The sequence below is a fragment of the Lepisma saccharinum genome, chromosome 27 (assembly GCF_977018435.1).
Source record: "Lepisma saccharinum chromosome 27, izLepSacc3.1, whole genome shotgun sequence".
Classification (NCBI taxonomy): Eukaryota; Metazoa; Arthropoda; class Insecta; order Zygentoma; family Lepismatidae; genus Lepisma; species Lepisma saccharinum.
In genome coordinates, this window is record NC_139255.1 from 33,384,089 (window position 1) to 33,405,835 (window position 21,747).

General features: G+C 39.6%; 1 protein-coding gene across 5 annotated transcripts in view; it reads right to left on the bottom strand.

The window, feature by feature from the left end:
- Positions 1-316: 316 nt before the first annotated feature.
- LOC145980029 (ethylmalonyl-CoA decarboxylase-like) overlaps positions 317-21,747 on the bottom strand; it is a 38,224-nt gene continuing 16,793 nt past the window's right edge. The window contains exons 1-3 of one of the 5 annotated variants that reach the window (XM_083113003.1): positions 11,822-11,963; positions 6,240-6,478; positions 317-1,114 (exon numbers count right to left, since the gene is read on the bottom strand). In XM_083113003.1, coding sequence (XP_082969129.1) covers positions 438-1,114; positions 6,240-6,471 — 909 coding nt within the window. In that variant the 5' untranslated portion in view covers positions 6,472-6,478; positions 11,822-11,963 and the 3' untranslated portion in view covers positions 317-437. Of the gene's footprint in view, positions 1,115-6,239; positions 6,479-9,317; positions 9,371-9,437; positions 9,576-11,821; positions 11,964-21,747 lie in introns of those variants that run through there. The other 4 variants (XM_083113002.1, XM_083113001.1, XM_083113000.1 and 1 more) reach the window with 4 other exon arrangements.

A 21,747-nucleotide genomic window follows, 5' to 3' on the forward strand; every position in this document is an offset into this window, starting at 1 on the left:
AAAAGTTGCATACGATAGAATCACATACAGGCCATAGAATGAGTACTTTCTTTTTTCTCTACAAGATGGCAGGGCTTGTCGGAGCAATTTAGTTCCTTGCGTTCGGATTGGTCAAAAATCGATGGCTTCTCTCAGGTGTTTGATTCTTGACCAATCCAAAATAAGTAAATCGCATGTGACAGGTTCTGCCATCTAGTAGATACAGTGCTGCTTGATATTTGTGCCCTGAGGGTGCGCAACTATTACCATATGTAGCTTGTTCTTCTGAATCATATATAAGGAAGCAACAACACAGCACTAAGTACATGTACAAAGCTTAATGTAAAACAGAGTAAATACTTTATTGTACTCGAGAACGGAACTTCCTGATCAGTCTTTTCTCTCTGAACCTACAGGAATTTTTCTGTTCTGAAGGTCAGGATCAATAGCTATCTTCACTACAGGCGATGCTTGATACTCATCTGCAAAGCTTCCTGGTTGGCAGGTCCACCCCAAAGAGGCGCGAAGAATCTCTTCTCCACTTCGAGCGATTCCTTGAAACTTAATCGACGAGCACTTGAGATGATGGATTTAGTTGCCCGTATGAACTCGTGTGTTCCCTCCGTATGTTTCGCGATCCATTCGGTGGCTTCTTCGAGCGGATCGTCGCCTTTCAAGATGTCGTCCGCCAGTCCGATCTGCTTCGCTTCTTCGGCAGTCAGCTGTGTGCACGTCAGCGCCATGTCCAGAGCCTTTTGGTAGCCAACTATTCGGGTTAGCATCGTTCCGCCTCCCCAAGCTGCCGATATTCCTAGTTTCCCGTGGACGAAGCCCATGCGAGCTCCAGGAGTGAACAACCGGAAGTCGCACGACGAGGCTACTTCAGCGCCACCGCCGAGAGCGCGGCCTTCCAGCAGCGCCACGGATATGAGTGGCAGGGCCGAGAAACGGGTCAGGGCGTTCTGCATGAATATGGCCATCCTATAGCCGTCGTCAGGGTTCGATATTTGCCGGACTGTTTTCAGGTCGCCACCGGAGCAAAACGTATGATCCTTTCCGTACAGAATCACGGCTTTGCCTTCCTTCCACTGCTCCAATGTGGAGACGGCTGCTTCCAAGTGGACCATCATGCGTCCTGAAATGACAGTTCAAAAATCAATTTACTTACTGAAATACATAGTTCTCCTATGGTGTTGTTACTACAAGACTCAATGGAATGACGGTAAAACTTAAATCAATCATCTTTTGTTTGAGCAAATTGAATGCAAAATTTTGCCTATTTCACAGCGGCAGGAGATGGAGCTAATGTGATTGGTTGAAACAGCAGTGCTTAACTTTCCTTGATTATAGTGATCTGGCAACTTCTATGCCTACATACTTCTTCCTATACCCGAAATCACAAAATGTTAAAAAACGTGCTTTATCCGTTTTCAGTGACCTTTTCAACTTCCCGTATGTATTGATATAGGTGTGATAGACACTACGGTATCTAGCATTATATTATATTTACGATTAATTTCTGGTAATTGAAACAGATATGCTAGAAAACTAATGCTGAAATCTGTTACTCAATCCTTGACTGTATAGAATTATTAGACGCTCTAGTATCTGAAAGTTCCCTCTTATTATGTAAAAGGGGAATGGAAGAAATAACGCCTCCATGTTTGTAATTTCTGAGCAAGCACAATTACTGTGAATGTATAAGTACGATGCTATAGAGGTGTCCTTACTCTACTTGCTGTTCCTTTAAAGATTGAGTTGTTTAAGAAAGGGTGTGAAGCTAAAACAACAATCTGTCATCGAATTTCTGACGAAAGGGGGTTGCTGACTAAGGACATCCATATTCAGCTGCAGAAGGCTTATGGGGATGTTGTAGTGGGCATTAGGAATGTGAGGCGATGGGTAAAGATGTTTCAAGGAAGAGAAACCGAAATGCCAGATAAGCCGAGGAGTCCGTCACATCATCACAGAGACGCATCACAGTTCAGAATGTTGCTGATGCCAGGCGATGATTTCTGAATTGGGATACCACAAAGTTTATGCTAAGTGTGTTCCAAAACAGTTAACAGTTGACAATCGGAAGAGGCGGATGGAGGTGTGTCAAGATCTCCTGGATGTATTTGAAGCTGAATAACAGGCATTCTTCAATAATGTGGACGAGATGTGGACATTACCTGCAGGACCCAGAGACTAAGTTTTAGTCCAAGGAATCCCACAGTGGATCTCAACGTTCCAAACAAAAAACGAAAATCAAGTCTGCCAGATCAACACAGAAGGTGATGGCAACAATGCTATAAGACACAGGTCATTATTCAAATTGACTTTTGGGTGGGTGTCAAAGAATCATCTGCGAGATCTACGTCATTTCCAGTGGCGTGCGGTGATAAATCAGGCAGGGGAACAGGTCACCTGCACTTGCTCCCCATCACATGGGTGTCTTAATATAATACAATAGATCAAGTAAAATTCAACCCTTATTGAAATGTCAGAAGTGACAAACATGGGGCACGTTAAAATTATATGACAATAATAATTTTAAAGCAAATGTGATATAATATAAAGAAAACATTAAAAATAAAATTGTTGATGCGCAACAAAGAAAAATTTGATAATATAAATTTATGAGTCATCAGAGAAAGAAAATAATATTTTGTCGTGACCTGTTTCATCTCTTTATTCGTAGATTAAGTTGACGTTTTTTCATAGAGTTGAGTATTCTTGTAATTCAAACTTTCTCAATCCAATAATGGCACACAGATGGTTGAGTTTTTCATGACGTTCGCTAGATTAGTCAGGGTGGCTACTGTAGGACCATCATAAAATTCAAGTATAATTCCCGGTTTTCAAAGCGAACTTTACAAAAATTCAAGCAGATGTTTCCTCTATTTCAAACTAAGGTTTTACAGTCTCTCACCACCCACACACATACACACAAACAAATACTTATATTAACAATATATGGTTTGTGCGATTCCAATGAATCCAATAATTCTAATTCACTTGGACGGTACATATATATAATTTAAGGTGCGGAGTTTACATTTGTCATTTCACATAGCTACTCGGCAGTGGCGTGCCCAAGGGGGGGTTGGTAGGGGTTATACCCCCCTTTGGCCCAATATTCCTAAAAAAAGGACGTCAATGGTAGGAAAATATGACAAAATGAGGGCGGACTACCGAGAAAAAGTATAGGTAACCCCTCCCTTACAAAAATCCTGGGCACGCCACTGCTACTCTGGACTATAAATACATTTACAAACACAAGTCACATATGTTACGGGAAATAGTAATCTACGAAAAATTGTTAATTCTATAAGAATTTTAAATTTACCTAATCAACTTCAAGATATTTTATCTTGCAATAATCTTCAGTCTATCAGATGGATTGTTCTTCAAAGAACACTAACAAAGCAAATGGATTGAGAGAATTCTGTTTTATTTTCCACGCAGCTTTATTTACCTTCCTCAATAAAAATAAAACCTGAACTGTGAAAAACTTGTTTCAGGTCATTAATAAATATGTAAAAATTCAATGGAATTGGGATTTTAAAAAGTTGCAATTTTTCATGTCTACAGAGAAAATTTCAAGCTGAATTCACGCACAATTCCCGGAGCCAATAATTCACGCATAATTCCCGGAATTCAAGAAATTCCCGGTGAGTAGCCACCCTGTTAGTAGAAGTTGTTAATATGACAAAACCCGACCTGTTCCAGACTCCCTTCTCAGGATCAAACAAGGACAACAATATAATTTGCCACTGGAAGAATATCCAGTTAATAATTTTACAGAGTTGTAGTAATTCGTTTGAAAATGCCCTGTGTATGATTTCGTTTTAGTTTTTAATTCAGTTAGAATATGTGTTGGTTTGTTGTATTTTCTGCAAAGTTGAATGAACTAAAGGCTTTCGTCCTCAGCCGGTCGATCATACAACACTCGCAACATTCGCTTCTTGTCCTGCCACTGCATGCCTTTAAACTTTGGTCTTGGGGTTGGTGGAACAGGTGGATGTGAGCTGTTCCCTCGGAAGCTATTTCCCAGCGTTTAGCCAAGGCATTTAGCAGACGCTTAGACTGTAGAAGATTTTTCCACTTCGTTATGAATGTCAGACGCAAGTTCTCAACGAGATTAAGAAGTTATAGACTTTCTACACTCAAATGTATCACTTGTGACGCGATTAAACTTCAGCACATAGCAAAAACTGGAAGAAAAGCGAATCCGCAATATCTCTCTGAGGGAACAGCTAGAGTGTTCAGCTTCCGTGGTGCCGTGGGGATCGTTTACCTTCGCGCCTGGTCGGAAATACTCGGGTTCAGACAGTAGAGGGCATGATACTAAGAGACCATGGTAGAGCATGGGGTGAGAACCATGATGCGTTGGGGTAGATGACGTCAACAAACGTCCAGCCACGGTGAAAGATTTTCTTCAGTGTTAAGCCCCTATCACACGGAACTGGATTTCTAGTTATAACTCCATTAAGCCTTGTTTCCATGATTATGAAAAACTAAATATGCTGACCAAGGCAGTAATTTATACTTTTGTACTTGATACAGAGTCTGAAGAAGACCTTGCTAGAAGGTTGAAACGTTACGTTAGTTTATGTTTTTAATAAAATAAATTACTGGATTTCTAGTTGCATTGCTCTAGTTGACGCTGGACTGGCTATCCATTTGCTAGTTTTCGCCTCACACGGTACTTGTTATACCGTACTTGTCGATAGTCTTTCGTTCCCATAATGGCGGCCGCGCGAGATGTAAACAACGTATCACTTCAAACTTTTAAAATACGATAACTATTCAACCGAGAGGAATATCGCTTCGTATTAAATGGTTTTAGGTAGAGAAGAACGGCGCTGATAAAATACATACTTTACAACGTTTACTATACACCTATGGAAGAATATTTTAGCTTTTTCAATTGTAAACATGCCTTTCGTGCTGTATGCACTCGGAAACCACAGACAAAAAAAGGCTACTTTACAAACTCACAGATTATCTTCACATGGCCAAACTTTGCTCTGATTGGCTGTTCCACAGAATCTAGTCGAAAAAGTTAGTAGCAATTAGAACATGTCCTATTCCTCAAAACCAGTCAAGCAGTCAGCCAGGCGGCCATGATTACTACCCAGAAAGTCAGTTCATCGCCAACTAGGGCATTCCAACTAGAAATCCAGTTCCGTGTGATAGGGGCTTAACTTTTGGAAACGTTGATTTCGAGCCCAAAAGCGCAGTAAGTAGGAGGGAACAGCCTGTTCCCTCTGTTCCATGGAGGGACCGCCACTGGTCATTTCACTTAAGAAGCTGAAGGAGGCCATCAGGAAGAAGGGAATAACTAACTCTCTAGTCTTCTCAAACCCGAAGGTTTATGACTGCAGCAACACAAGTCTTTATTCTATCTGTCCCTATCCTGGGCAAGATCAATCCAATCTTTTCCATTCTTACCGATTTTCATTAGATCCATCTTTAGGAGACAAAAAACAACAACAAAAAACATTCCATACGGATACATCGCGATAATGGACGACCACACGCGTCATTCTTCACAATTCAGGCGATTGCCGAAATGGGGTGATCCGTAGTGCATAATCCGCATTTTCGTAGTTGCCTTGTAATCAAGGCGTCCCGGGTTCGATGCCTGGTGGAGGCACATAGTGGTTCGGATCCCACCTTAAACTGTAGGTCCAGTCCCGATTACCCTTACTGTGCGTAAAGTGAATTTAAAACACCAAATCAATCAATCATCCGCTTTGTAACCCTGATTAGGCCCTTCTAGATTTCTATCTGCTTTGGCCTCTTAAATCAGTTGTAAAGTCATGGGTATGAAAGCAATCTAAAGAATTTACCAAACTGCATTTCCAACTTGCATTTAACAATGGCGTAAAGGTGTTGAAAGTAATTGTGACGAAGCTGAACTGAGTATACAGACTTCACGCTACAATACGTGTAATTTTTGCTTTGATCTGGAGGTAACGGGGGAAGAAGGTATTACTTTTTGACTACCCAACGTAAACTAGTTTCAAAGTTAGATGATTCTAACTAATAAGTGATGTATTATAGAAAGATGTGTTATTAAAATTTAAGGGACTAAAAAATTAACATATCCGAATAGGTAGAGTAAAGTAAAGGTAATGCGTCATTTTTTAAAATAAAGTAACTTGTAATGCGTATAATGCCTGAAGGTAGGCAATCCGGCAGAGATCCCTTGAAATGGTTGGCAACGGACAAATGTTGTCATGCAGTAAGTTAGAACCTCTTGGATTTACCTGACAAGGCATTTTTCCTGTTCGGTTGGTTGAGACAAAGCCTTGCAATCCCAGTGGTTTCATCTCGCTCCAGATCGACGCTGCCAGGTCCATATCTTTCCAGTTGCCTTCTGATGTCAGGTATGGAGGAGTCTGCGCCCAGGTAGTAGCTCACGTACACTTGAGGGACTCTCGCCTGTTCTGAGCGGAATTTTGCGGGCAGCATTTTCAGCAGCCCTTGCATAGATCTCATGACTCTCCTACAAGAAGAAAATGACAGCTCTCTGTACTTTCCACACCTACGGCTCAATTCTACACACATTTTAGGCCTGCTACACAAATGTAAAATTCTATTATCGGACATGTATGTGCTTGACGCATAATTACAATAATTAACCTAATCTTTCATTACTACGACGATGGATTAAGGTAAAGTGATATGCTAGATCCCTTTTGCATGAAGAGATCTCGTACAATTTAAGTCCAAGTTTCGTCTTTGCAGTGTGAAACTAGAACCAATATCACTTTTATTTCCACAAGTAGGTGATGTCACGTACAGTGGCGAGTGTGGTGTCACTGGAAGGGTAGGCACTTCGTCAGATTGATTGATTGAATTAAAATATTTGGGTGCGTCGGAACATCAGGCCATTTTGTACCCTTCAATGAATGTGGGGTAGCTTAAAACTACCTCAGGAACAGTGGAAAAAACCAGCTCTTCTCAAAACCCTAAGAACGTTGGTTAAAACACTTGGATGACAAGTGCTTGGGAAGGTTAAAAGTGTGTCTGGGTTAGTCTGGTTAGGGTTAAGAATGTGTCAGGGCCGGGGGAAGAGTGTTATGATTATGAGCTTATGATTATCGCCAGTGGTGTGCTCAAGGGAGGGGGTAGTAGTCATAAACCCAGCATTCCGCTTGGGTAACAGACAATATGGCGTGCACTCGTCATGGATCATCTCGCGTCGCGTCATTCACGATAGCCCCACAAATAGGGTTACCAGACGTCCGGATTTTCCCGGACATGTCCCACATTTTAGCCATATGTCCGGTGTCCGGGAGGAATTTGAAAAATATCATAAATGTCCTACATTTTGAGCGTTACATAATATTAATTATAAAAATAGGTAACAGAAAAAAATGATGCAAGTTACAAGTCTATGGACTGGGCTTCCAAACTCAATGGTGAAATTTATTTTGATTCAGTCATTGCACAAAAAGAAAAAAGTTTGTCCTGCTATTAAACAAACGGGAAAACGGAAGCACTTAATGAACAAAGTTTTGGGACCACTTTCTGATAACGTCACTCTTCAATGCCTGAGCAGAATTTCTTGCCTTAGGGTTTATACTGATGGAACAAGGTGTTGCCCATTGTTATTCAATATTCAATATAATTTTATTGTAAAGCAGAGGTATAGAGAAGAAAGATATTCAGGGTGTCTCTCAGTCAAGAAAGTCATGATAGTCAAGAAATATTAAAGAAATCAAGAAGTAGGTCAAGAAGTCAATAAAAAGGCAATAAATTATTCTTGTGCTCAAGAATTTTTGCTATCATAATGACCGATTGGTTGATTTAGTTTATTTTACTTCACTTTTTTCTGTCCTTTTGGATAATCGCGATGATGAAGATGAATGGTGGTAACATAAGATGGATGAAGGGACGGTCACAAACATACAGGGACAACTGACACAAGCCCCACATAAGATTATACTGGCTGTGAGTCCAGACGCCAAAGCCTCGCTTGTCTGCCAAATGCAGTTCAGGGTGCATTAATACGAGAAAGCAGATTCTCTTCTTAAATTCAGCTTCAGTTTTTATCTTAACTGTCCCTCTGGTAGGGATTTTCATTAAATAAATATTTATTTTCTTGATTACTAATTTCCAGCTTTACCTAAGTAGGTGTCGAATAAATAAACGTTCAGAAAAACGAAGAAAAGGTCTAGAAGAGTCCAGAAAAATTCAAGAATTCTGGATGTGTTATTTTGGTAGACACCCTGTTATTGAACTAAAAACTATCCAAAATGAAACTTCACAAACCATTTTAAATTACTGTAATTGCTGAATATTTGTTTGCCATTACAAGTCATAATTCAAATGTTGAGAGAGTACTTTCATTACCATCAGCACAACAGACTCACGAGAGAAATTATTTTTTTCATAAAGTCTGTAAAATGTTCGTTTGGTACTGGTCCCCTATAATTTCAAATTGACTGTCCACTCTAATATAAATATAGTTTGACTAAACCTGAGATTTTGATAAAAATTGTCTCCTCTGAGAAGTACCACTTAAATCATATAGTAAGAGGTGCATTTATTAGTATGATTGAAAGTTTTGAAATTTTGCACTTAAAAATTCATTAAGAATTCATTTCTTAAAACTGAAAAGTGTCATTTTTCAACTACTTTCTAACGTGTTCTATAGAAATATGTATTATTTATTGAGAATGTTTTGTGTCCTACATTTTGACTTAATGTCCTACATTTTGGGACAGCATGTCCTACAATTACCTTACAGCGATCTGGTAACCCTACCCACAAACCATTGACGGATAGCCCCAAAAACCATTCACGATAGCCCCAAAAACCATTTCCGGCAAGGTTAGGTTAGGTTGGGTTAGGTTAGGTAAGCATAGTTAAAAAAAAAAATTCTCGTAAAAAAAAAGGCACGTTTGGAAACAATGGCGAGACCGCGTGACTTTCGACGCTCGCGCCATCTGCAGGTACATAATGGAAACAACGGCATAATGTTGTCGCTTTACAGAAAATGCAAGTTCCGTACATAAAAAGTGATTATTTCTTGTTCTGCAGAATTCTATGGTGAAGTTTTCAGTTTCCGCGAAAGAATATACCTCGAAGAACTTCGGCAATGCTACAGAAACTGATTTCAGTAAGTAGTTTCTCCTGTAAATTTGAAGAAATCTGCTCGGGCTATATCGCATATTTACTGGAATAGCTCAATATTTCTGAACAAGAAGTACATTGAAATTGGATCTTGCATTGAATATTGGGTTCTGGAGTTGTTTTCGTATGGTCAACGTATGTTTCTGGCATTAATATCAAATTAATTGTATATTTTCATGTTTAAAATACGAAGCAATACTTACGTGTCGCAGGTGTTCATGTATTTTCTCACGCAGTATAATTGTAGGTATCTTAGAAAAAAATAAGTGCTCAAAAGAAAAAAAGCATGCTATAATTTGACCTTGTGAACTACAAGCACATACCTCCCAAATTCCATTCTCGAGTACTTTTACACGTTTTACTTTAAATCCGAGGTCACATAGCTGTTTAATTTAAACAAGAACTACCTTTTTGGTAGTTTCTGGATTCGCGCGTCCATGATTTTTGTTTGCATAAACAAAGTTCGAGTCAATTCTTTCCGACCAATGACTAGGACCAAGATGTATACGTACAGGGAGGTCAATCCAGTATTCGGAAATTTTAAGCGGTATTAGTATTTAATGTATTTTGGAGACTAGAGTCGAGAGCGAGAAGGGAACTCAAGAAATACTATAAAGCCTTTCTTCCTTCCTCCATACACACATATAGTACTTAATGAGGGCAAGGAATCCTTCATATACTGAGTTTTATATATTTTTCCTCCTACAGTTTCCAGTTTTTTTACGAGAATTTAACAATCACGACAACATCGTTAATATGCAAGATAATCGAATAAATATAATATTAATACATAGTAACAAATAATAATGATAATATGATTACATCTTGGTACACTGTGACGAATAGCATAGAAATATTAAAGTAGAAATTTGATTTGAACTTACTCTAAAACCTTGAACCTACTTGGCCGATTCTGTGGATAAAAAAGGTAAAGTGCTCCCCTGTGCTTAGTACTATGCCATGAAGGCGTACAGGGGGTGTGGAGGTAACGCCCCACATTTTCTTGACCTGGTCTTGAGTGGGGGTGATGTGATCAGCATCACGCCCCTGACCCCGCCAGGGTTTTTCCCAGGTAACCATGTCATTCGACGCTGGGTGGGCGCCGGGGCGGCTTCCAACGTTAGAAAAATTCCCGGATTTGAACCGGCCGGGGATCGAACACGGGACCTTTAGCATGGTTGTCAGACGCGTTACAGACTGAGCCACCGCGGCCAGTGATTGTGGATGGTAGCGTTAATTGATCGACTTTCGATATCGCCACCGAAGTTCGCGGGTTCGAATCCAGGCAGTGACAGCGATTGAGGGGGGGGGGGCTTTTGCTCCCGCACTGTGCTAAACCTCATTTGCCCCCTAGACCCCTAGTTTGCCCCTAGTCTTGTCACTTTGCCCCCCCCCCCCCGTTTTGGGACCCAATCGCCGCCACTGCTGCCAGGTTTGTGTAAATATGTTATTTGTGAGCGTCCCATTCTTCAATTTCATCTGATCATTACTCATCCTCACCGTCGCAATTAGCCAAAAAGCCAGAAGAGCGACAGCAAATAAAAAGAATAACAAATTGAGCCGTTCTTTCTATGGACTCTTGTACCACTAAAGGTTAGATTGATTAAGTGATTTGGTTTATTTTAATACGCTTTTCCGCCCCTTTTGACTAATCGCGAAGATGAGGATGAGTGATGAAATTGATGAAGACACCTGACAAAGAACACCCACGCCCAGCTCGGGATTCGAAACCGGGATCTCTGGCGTCGTAGCGCGCTGTGCTAACCACTCTGCCACAGAAGTCGACAGTATGCACCATTATAATTGTGTTAATTATTTTATTGGCGAAAAGTGTTTGTTTGGCATTTTAATAATGAACGATTTCTTCGTTTGTATGATATTTATGTTGTTTGATATTAAGTATACATCTTGGTCAGTCATTGGTCGGAAAGAATTGATTCGAACTTTGTTTATGCAAACAAAAATCATGGACGTGCGAATCAAGGAACTACCAAAAAGGTAGTTCTTGTTCAAATTAAACAGCTATGTGACCTCGGATAAAGTATAACGTGTAAAAGTACTCGAGAACAGAATTTGGGAGGTATGTGTTTGTAGTTCACAAGGTCAAATTATAACATGCTTTTTACTTTTGAGCACATATTTTTTTAAAGGTACCTGCAATTATACTGCGTGAGAAAATGTATGTTCAATATAAAAGCACTTTTCTTTACTCTATGCATACTTTGATAATGTGTGTGTGTGTACACACACACACACACACATGTGTTCGCACCGTGAAAAACGAGGAACCGGTCACAGCAACGGCAAAGTTGGGAACCAAAAAAAGTGCTCCAATCGACATGAGATTTCGAAGGGTAAACTACCACACACACATACACACACCTACATTGTAATATTTATAAGATAGGGTTATTCAAACAAATTTAAGAGTGGTTAGAATTGATTGATTTACTCTATTTTACTTCGCTTTTTGTGCCACTTTTAGCTAATTTGCGAAGATGGGGATGACTGATGATGTGATGAAAATGATGAAATTGATGAATGGACATTCACAAACACCCATGCCCAGGTCGGGATTCGAACCCTGGACCCCTGGCGTCGTAGCACCACTATGCCACGGGGCACCAGGCACCAGGCTTTAGAGAAATATTACTAATAGACATAGCGGCCAACGTGTTGCAAAGCACATTAAAAAACGAGAACACACTTTTAACTCACTCTCTTGAGAACTATCTTCCATTCGAAGCTACAGCACAGGCACCTCTTAGGTAAAACCTCTCTCACCATTCCTGCAAATCCAAATGCACATAATGGCGGGAAACGATGTTGCAACCATTCCTTCGAGTCACAGCCGCGTTTCACGTGAAACTATTTAAAATAGCCTCACATGAGAGTCAAAGACGATTTCCACATGAATTACAAATTAGCCCTCAAACGCTTCTTCCTTGCTCGCTGTGTGGGAAAAAGGGTCAAAGACAAAACAAAGGAAGATTGCTAATGAGGAATCTAGCTTCGTCATTTGATAGAGGATGATGCATAGCAACTAAATTGCTTGCCAAGCAAAAGCAACTTTACTATCTTTCAGAACTTGTTATTTCCCAGTTCCCACGATCATCTTCTTTTTGTTGATTACCCACTACCCACTGTTTTGTGTTCACTACATGCGAAGCAATATCTATTTCTAATCTTAAAAGAAAGACGTAAGCATTTTTCTTAGGGCCGGTTTTTCAATGTCAGTTAAGTTCATGGTAGCACGTAACTGGAAGTTTGTGAAAACTTATGTTTTTCAATGTATAGTTAGCTCGTAACTGGAACTCTGGTGGCGATTATCTTTACTGCTACTCCTTCTTGCAGTTACCAGCCAAACTGGAAGTTGCGAAGCAACATGGCTGCTTCATGCAGCTATCAAAGTTCCACACTCGCAACTTCACTGTCACATTAAATTGTAATTGTAATTGTAATTTATTCTTGTTCTGTTGACTACATTGTAGATATTTCTATCTGCAGCAGTATAGAGCACGTCATTTGTTACATATAACCAGTGGCGAAGCGTCCTATGAGGCCAGGAGGCCGGGCCTACCCACGCCATTACTCTTTTAAATGTGTATTTACTTATTTCGTCAAAACACATGCAATGCAATGGAAAAGTTTGGAATTTTCATTTATGATAATTACAAAAAGATTCTAACCCTGTCCAGTCAGTATACGAACTTTCCACGGAGTGAGGCACATTTGCTGGGGCCTCTTCTCTTCACATTCCGTCCTACGGTGGTATATGCGGGAAGCCTAATCTTACGAGTACTGTACGTATGGTTATAACAGTGGTTTCCAACTTCGAAAGGTCCGAGGGCCAAAATTATATCCAGCATTTGATAGGCGGGCCGAATTTTTTTTGGGAGGAGGATTAAAAATTACAATAATTGTAAGTACTGAACTGAAAATGTAGAACTTTCGAATGAGCTAAATTTCTAAAATGAGGCAATAAAACAATGGAATTTCAAATCAAAATTGTATAATTACCATTTACTTCACAAAAACCCAATACTTATTGATGAATTGAAACAAATTAAAGACACACCATACAAATAAGAATTCTTCATAGTAAGTGCTCAATGTGAAAATTGAGCCCGATCTGCTTCTTTTATTAAAGTTGTATTTGAATTTCTGTATTTGAAAGTCTCAGAAGGTGAAGCAGTGAAGAATCTGCCAGTCTGCTTCTGTAGCGGTTCTTGATGAACTTCATTGAAGAAAAAATACTTTCACACGTGTATGTGCTGCCAAACGTCGATGTCATTCTTTGCCCAAAACTACGAAGGTTTGGAAAGCGTTCTTTTGAAAGGTATTCGAAAAATTCTGCAACCTTTTCTTGCCTAGTTTGAAGGAACACATCGCCTTGCAAATCACGCAATTCAAGTTGGAGAGAAGCTATTTTAATTTTCAATCTTACGTTTTTTTGGAGATATTGCTCATTTCGATATTTGCACAAACTTTAACAATCAGTCACAGTACAATCCGAGTTGGAACACTGGAAATCTCTTCGTACTTTGTGCGTAGTAAAACAGATCTCTACAGCGCCTCTCTGCAGTTTGTTTCTAAACACAAAGAGTGAAGCCTTCACGGAAGCGGCAGAGTTCATTCCACATAGCGAAGGGATAGAGTGCTTGGTGTGAAGAGAAAGTTACGTCACTTTAGATTCTTCTGATTATCATTATTGACTGCAAAATAAATTCTACCTGTGATATTGTCTTCTTTCACAGAGCATCCGTTCCTTTAGTAAAAAAAGAACGTATTTTAATAAAAATACATAAAATTAAGGTATTTTGCAAACTGGCGTCGCGGGCCGCAGAAAAAGGCAACGGGGGCCGCATGCGGCCCGCGGGCCGCCAGTTGGAAACCCCTGGGTTATAACGCGCTCCTGAGGCCGGCCTCCCGGTGTTACCCACTAGGACGAACAGCATATCAGCAACACTGCATTTCCGCCAGGGTTGGAAATTTGTGGTGTACCGGCATTTTTATAAACATTAGCCTGTGTTCGTGCAGAGAGACTTCTATTTCATTGTACATTCTCCATATTTTGTACGAAACTTAGGTTTTCCTTCCTTTCATCGACAAGTGTAAGTGAAATTGAAAATTACGGAGTACTGTAGTTCTGACTTCGTTTTCTGGTCAGAGTGCTGATGGTCTTGTCGATTCACCCAACACCGTAGCGTAAACAGAAAGTCCAAAGAACTTATATTTGTAAAGTAAGTCTTCATACCAAATTACGTAAATTAAAATGATAGTTACGTTTTATATTTACAAAGTAGTTTTACTTTCACTGGGAATAGAATAATTTATTTTTATCGTAAACGGGGATTCCCCTCTCGTTCACCCTCTGGGAAAATTTGCCTCCTGCTCACGACGCTAGAAGGGAGCTTGGCGCTTGGCTCGGAGTGCGAGGTTCGTGGCGGTAGAGCTTTGTTTTTGATTTGTGTCGTGTGCAGCGATCAGATTTATGCAAGAAGTGCTGGACTGAAATGCAAGAACAAGAACAATCGAGTTCTTAATTGAGTGAAGAAGTAATCATCGGTAAGGTAGGACCCACTTTTGGTCTTTCATGTTTCCTTCTTATAACAATTATTTCTAAAATGTTTTCAAGTATATTTTCCTTTGCAAGTAGCAGTGGCAAGTGACAGCAAAATATTTTTAAAAATTCAAAGTTGTTGAAACGTTATTTAATGCGTTAACACTGTCGTTGAATAAATATTACAAGCAGATATTTTTTTTATGCAGCCGACACAAGCGAAGAGGTAGGCAGTTTCGTTTACCCTGAAGGGATAACAAGAGAAGAGGGCGGCCAAATAAAGTACAATGCAAGGGAAGACTTTTTTTGGGTTTAGGACAAAGAGGGTTATGGGGTTATTGCGCGGGCCATGTCTGTTTCAGGTCTGGAACATGCCAGTGTTGTCACATTGGATTGGCAGAAAAGAACTAAATTGCGCCTAAAATTGGGATTCTATTCTCTCAAGCAACTACATTTATTATAACCTGTTTATATGTTACATAGTAACCTGTCGTGTTGCCGGGTCCCAAACAAGGATCCTATGTTCTGTTATCACGTAAGGGTGTCTACTAACACAAGGGGTAGAACAAACTAGGATGCGAAGTATACACACTGAATGAGAGAGGTCACCTTTACTTATGTTTTTTTCTTGAAAGCCCCGTAGTCGTCATCCTAACACGTTACGAAGCCAGGTGACCTAATTGTGGTCATGTCAATGTTTCCTGGTCATCTTTAATTCATTCTCCATACATTCTCATCGTCACGATTAGCATAGATCAGAACAAATGAGACGAAAATATTCAAAATTTAAATTATGTTTACTTGCACATACAGGTGTCAGAAATTCATTTATCTAGAAAGCCAAGACTGGAATTAACTACAACCATTCCTTTAGTTAGACAACAGATAACAATGGTGTTTTCCTCGGTGCGAGGAAGTCTTGCTACAAAAACTAAGTTGGCAGCAATAGAACATACCAAACTGACAGTCGCTGAAAGTGCGGAATTCTGTCGTCTGCTCACGGCACAAACGTCAGACTAACCCGAAAATTATGGGGTTCTTCTAGCCCTTTTCACCTCAATTGCAAAATAAATAAATAAATTTAGAAAAAAGTGATGAAGAATTGACAACAGGGCTCGAGCACTATTCGTTGGATTTTCGCGATGTCTCATGATTGGTAGTTCTTTCTGGAGGTGTGTGCATAAATCAGGGGTTGAAAAAATACAAACAAATAAAAAAAACAGAAGTGAACAAAAATCTAGATCGATGACATCTGGTGGGTGGGGGAGAACGTCTAAGACACAATTATCGTGCTGATGGCCGGTAACAACACTTTTGAAAACGTCATGCCACTGCCAAGTAAAGAAGCGGTCTGGAGAGACATTGAACCACTCTCCATGACATAGCCCCCCCCCCCTCCCTTTCTTTTTACAGATTTAAGCAACTAATGGAAATTATCGCACTACTGTGCCTACCCTGCTAGGAACTCTACGCTTCGCCACTGCATATAACATTAGCATGATTTCAGTACAAATACATCCACTTGATTACTTTTTTGGGATGCAGTATGATTAAAGTTACATGTATATATTATTACATATCGGTTCGATTACATACATGGCATATAGCAGTTATGGTTACAAATATATATTACATACTCTTGATAACATATTTGGGATGTAGATCAGCATAATTGAGTTGCAAATGTATATTACATCCACTAGATTACATATATGGGATGCAGATCAGCATAATTGAGTTACAAATATATATTACATACCCTTGATTACACATTTGGGATTAGATCAGCATAATTGAGTTTCAAATATCTATATATTACATCCACTAGATTACATATATGGGATGCATATTAGATTAATTAAAGTTTCATACATGTTGATATATTGTGCCCAATTGATTATGTACATGGGTGAGACAGAGAAAGTAGTTTTAGATATGCTGTAGAAATTCTTCTATGCTGTAGGGTGATGTTTCTAAGAGATAGTTTTTTATTTTATTTTTGAATAACTTAAGATTTCTTTCCTCCTTTATTTCACATGGAAGTTTATTGTATAGTAGGCTAGTATTCCTGTGTTTCTGGCACTCCTTTTGTATAGGCCTAGGTTCAGTCTGTGGTTGTCTATGTTTATATTTGCCTTTGTTCTTGTGTTATGATTATAAAAAAGTTAAGTGCTCCCCTGTGCTTAGCACCACGCCATGAAGGCGTATAGGGGGTGTGGGAGTACTGTGTTATGATTATGTATATTACTATTTTTATTGAGGTTTTTGATGTTGTACTTTACAAATTGTTCCGCTACACTCCACCCTTACCGGGCCGCTTCTGGCAGGAAAAACCCAAATAAACAACTAAATAGGCTCGTTAGTCCTGGGTTCCCATCCCGTTCCTCACCAGAGCGCTCGGAACCAAAGAATCAATCACAGGCAAGAACTTACTGAATTAATGTTGCAGGGTGATTGCTGAAAACTCGCAGAAATGGGCTTTATACATTTATTTACAATTCAACAAAACAAGGCTCGGATTCTTAGAATAATTCTCTAATTTACATTATTTACATTCCTCTAACTTGAGCCCCACGGCAGAACTGCCAAGTGGAAGCTAAGCATCGGCAGAACTGCCTCGGGATGCTTTTTCTCAAGGAGGCCACTGGAGCCTGAAGATCGCTCTCCCTTCTGCTATCCAGTTCCTAAACACACTCCCCTGTCCTCTGACAGAGGCCATATTTATACTTCCTCCGGCGTCGCATTGGGGAGGGCTGAAAGTTCAAACCTTATTGGCTCTTTTAAACTACACAGAACCATGGAAGAAACCCAAGCATACTTCACATACCTGGGGGCATCACTCTCCATGACAGGGAGTTGGACACACCACATAAGGGCAAGAAAAACTAAAACAAAATTTGCAATAGAACAAGTCATAAGGACAATAAACAAGGCACCTCAAATGCCTTTCCCGGTCATTCAAAACCTCTATTCATCAATAGTATTAGGTACATTAAACTATGGAATAGAACTGTGGGGGTTAAGGGGGGACAACACAATAATTGGCATACAAACAGAATTTTATAAGAGAGTAATGGGCGTAAGCAGAGGCACGGCCAACTGTGGGATTCTTAAGGAATTGGGACTGAACAGAGACGCGGTACAAGCACGGATGAGGGTTGTTAAATATTGGATGCGATTATCACAAGAGGGCCAAACTACGCTGAGGGGACAATGTTTGGAAATACAGACAAGGGAGGAAAACGTTTCCAGCTGGGGTCTGGAAGTGAAAAATATCTTATATAATAGCGGAATGGGTTGGGTATGGGAAGAGGGAGGAAGGGGGGCATCTCATCAGAAAATCAAATCAGAAACAGGTTACTCGACATAGACAAACAAGAAATAATAGCAGACTGCCAAACAAAGACCTCAATCAGGGAACAGTTAAGAGTAAGAGAATGGGGGAAAGCGAAATATATCCAGGTTGTGGGAAAAAATGAAAGAAGCGCGCTGGCATGGTTCAGACTAGGGGGATGGAAACAACTAAGAAAGATAAACGAATCAGGGGAAACGATATGTCCTTTGTGCGAGGGGGAGGAGACGGACAAGCATATCCTACTGAACTGCCCTTCTACACGTGACCTAAGGGACAAATGGATGAAAAACTTAACAGGCAGGGAGGTGATAGAAGTGGTAGACGACAGAATAAAGATAAAGGAAGCGGGGCAGCAAGTGGGGAAATACCTGGGAGAAGTAAGAGAACGGCGGGGGAAAGCTATTAGAGAAGGCAGCGAAATGAGTGATCATGCTCCAGACGAGCCATCTTTATAGTGTAAGTGTGTGTAAAGCAAAATGTAGGCGTGTTTTGGTGATAGTGCAGGAAAAGAGAAGTGAGGAGAAAGACTGGAAGAAGAACTGCCGAGGGAGGGGAAGAATGTGTATATAGGGGACAAAGTAAGAGACAGCTTAAACGAAAACTAAATGTAACAAAATAGTGTAGAAAAATCAAAAATATGTAGTGCGTACAGCCTATGGCTCGCACAAAAAGAAAATAAATCTATATTGTTAATAAAAAAAAAATCATACACAATCACAAAAAAGAAACAAAAAACAAATACTGTTTGTAACAAAATAGGAGGCATTCTAATATATAGGGATGGTACTGTGAGTATTGAAAGTTTGGTGAACAGATTTTTACAAGATGTTTGTAGAGGCTCTTGGACCATAGTTCTGATGACGTATAAACAAGATATGATTCATAAAACTGTTAAATTGGTACAGAAGAAGACTTGTTTTGTTTGGCAGAGATTACCAATGTCCATGCAAATATGGAAATTAAGCAGGGTAGTTGCTAGAATTCTCTTGGGAAGGTAGTGTTGGAGAATTTGTGGCCAGGATATCCGGTCTACCAGGCGGGACAGTCTCCAAACAGTAATTTGGGGCAGTGGTTAGCGACACCACCTTTCGGAGCGTATTGTGTTTTGTAATACGAGTTCGAATCCTGGCCATGGATCTGTTTTTTGTCATTAATTTATTACTTGTGTTGCCTTCAATTCATGCTTTATTGTTGAATGATCTTCTTGGAGAAATATTGCAGTAAATTTTAAAATTATTTTTACTCGTATTTTTAGAAGTTTACCTACAAAGCATGCTTACTGTTAACATGTTTTTTTTTCGCTCAACAAACATGTATAGTGAGGTAAAAAGCATGCAGTCAAATGTACAATATTTACATATTAATAGTGTTTATATCAACAGACAGGTATTATTAATGTTTCGACTTTCGAGTTCTTCACGTTTCTTTTACAAGAAAGTATCTGCGCTTGCGCCTCATAACAGCATTTCCCCCACGTGGAATTAATTGACCTTTATTAAAAGAAAGCCAAATCTGTAGTGCTGGCTTTCGTTAATTTATTTCGTAAGCATACAGGATGGACACGCAGCCATTGGCTGTTATCTCCAACTGGCAGTTAGTTAACAGAAAGATTAATAGGACATTGAAAAACTGGCCTTTAGCATTTATTTATACCATGACCAAAATGCTAGCATGTAAAGTGAAGGCACAAGTCAAGGATAGAATCGGCTCTATTTCCATAGCATTTTTCGAAGCATAACCAATCAGAAGCGATCTCTAGGTCACGAGTGCAGTTGTAATGGCGGCCGAGTGAGATGTACCATAACCAAAAGAGAACGAGAGAGAGAGAGAGAGATAAAGAAAGAAAAAGAGAGAGAAAGGAAGAGAGAAAGAGGAGAGAAAGAGAGAGAAAGAGAAAGAAAGATAAAAAGAGAGGAAGGTAAATGGAGAAAAATAAAGATAAAGAGAGATAAGGGGAAAGGGAAAGGGAGAAAGAGAAAGGTAAAGAGAGAATGAATGATAAAGAAAGAGGGAAAGGGAGAAAGAGAAAGAGAAAGAAAGATAAAGAGAGAGAAATATAAAGAAAGAGAGAAAGGGAAAGTGAGGAAGAGAAAGATAAAGAAAGATAAAAAGAATGAAAGGAAAGGGAGAGAGGGAGAAAGATAAAGAGAGAGAATGAAAAAGACAGATAAAGAAAGAGAGAAAGGGAAAGTGAGAAAGAGAAAGATAAAGAAGGAGAAAGGGAAAGGGAGAAAGAGAAAGATAAAGAGAGAGAAAGAAAAGAAAGATAAAGAAAGAGAGAAATTGAAGGGAAGAAAGAAAGATAAAAAGAGAGAAAGGGAAAGGGAGAGAAAGGAAGAAAGAGAAAGAGAGAGAAAGGGAAAGGGAGAAAGATAAAGAGAGAGAAAGGGAAAGAGAGAGAGAGAGAAAGGGAACGAAAGAGAAAGAGAGAGATACGGAAAGAAAAAGAGAGAGAGGAAGAGAACGAAAGAGAAAGGTAAAGAAAAGGAGAGAGAAAGATACAGAAAGAGAGAGAAAGAGAAGCAGGGGGAAGAACTGAAAAAACAAGTTGGATGAATAGAAATAGACTGAGTGAGCGAATAAAGTACAAAAGAGAGAGCAAAAGAATGGAAGGACACAGAAGAAGAAATGATCAAGCAAAGGAAGGATGTGATACAACCAAGGGCTACTAAAACTAAGAAGAATGATTGATTTGCTTTATTTTACTTCGCTTTTTGTGCCGCTTTTGGCTAATTTGCGAAGATGATGAAATTAATGAATGGACACTCACAAACATCCATGCCCAGGCCGGGATTCGAACCCGGGATCCCTGGCGTCGTAGCGAGATGTGCTGCCCACTCCGCCACGGGGGCCGGCGAAGAAGAATGAAAACTAGAAAGCTAAATATTGGCCCTGATGGACATTTTCCGTGCTTTTACGTACAGGGTTTATCCTTTGCGCATGGGTTTTTTTGTATTAAGTGTATTTGTACTTTTTCTTTCCATTTTGGGAAATGCGACGATGGGTGTGTTTTGTGTCTTTTCATCCACATTGCCACGATTAGCCAAGATCGGTAGAAGTGTGACGTAAAATAAGAAAACTAGAAAAACAATTTTATTTTTATTTTTCAAAATGTAAATGTACAGTTCGGTCATCTCATCGCTGTCAATTGCAATGTACATACATGCAGTACGTACAGTGCGATGCATAGGTATTACCAAGCAAATCGTCAACCATCATGTTTATCCTATAGCGTTGGGAATTGAAACAAAATACAAACAACGACTAATAACCTCTGCACCAGCATACGTAAAAATCCAGTCTCTAAAACGTGTTGTGGCCAGAGAAAATAATGAAAATAGTCATGGACGATTTGCCGAGTAATACTTGTGCACCCCACTGTACAATCAGCGGATAATTATTGTCATTCATATTTTCTGCTGCATTCTGAAATTAAACTCATTTTGAAGCAGAAGTTTCTTTTCAATTTAATGAACGCACTGACGTACGTAGGATTGTCTTTCGGGGAGGGGCAGGAATTGTTAAGTTGGATATTACATAGCTACGTTCTAGGTGGGGGGGGGTACCATTTTTAACCTTCGTCTTAAGGATTGCTCAAAGATAAAAAGTTACAATTGGAAGTCATTTGAAAGTGAGGTTTGAGTTACCACCTTGGTTTTCCCCCGAGATTATTACTACTTTCATTTGAAATTGTTGATTTTGTCAAAATTTCGGG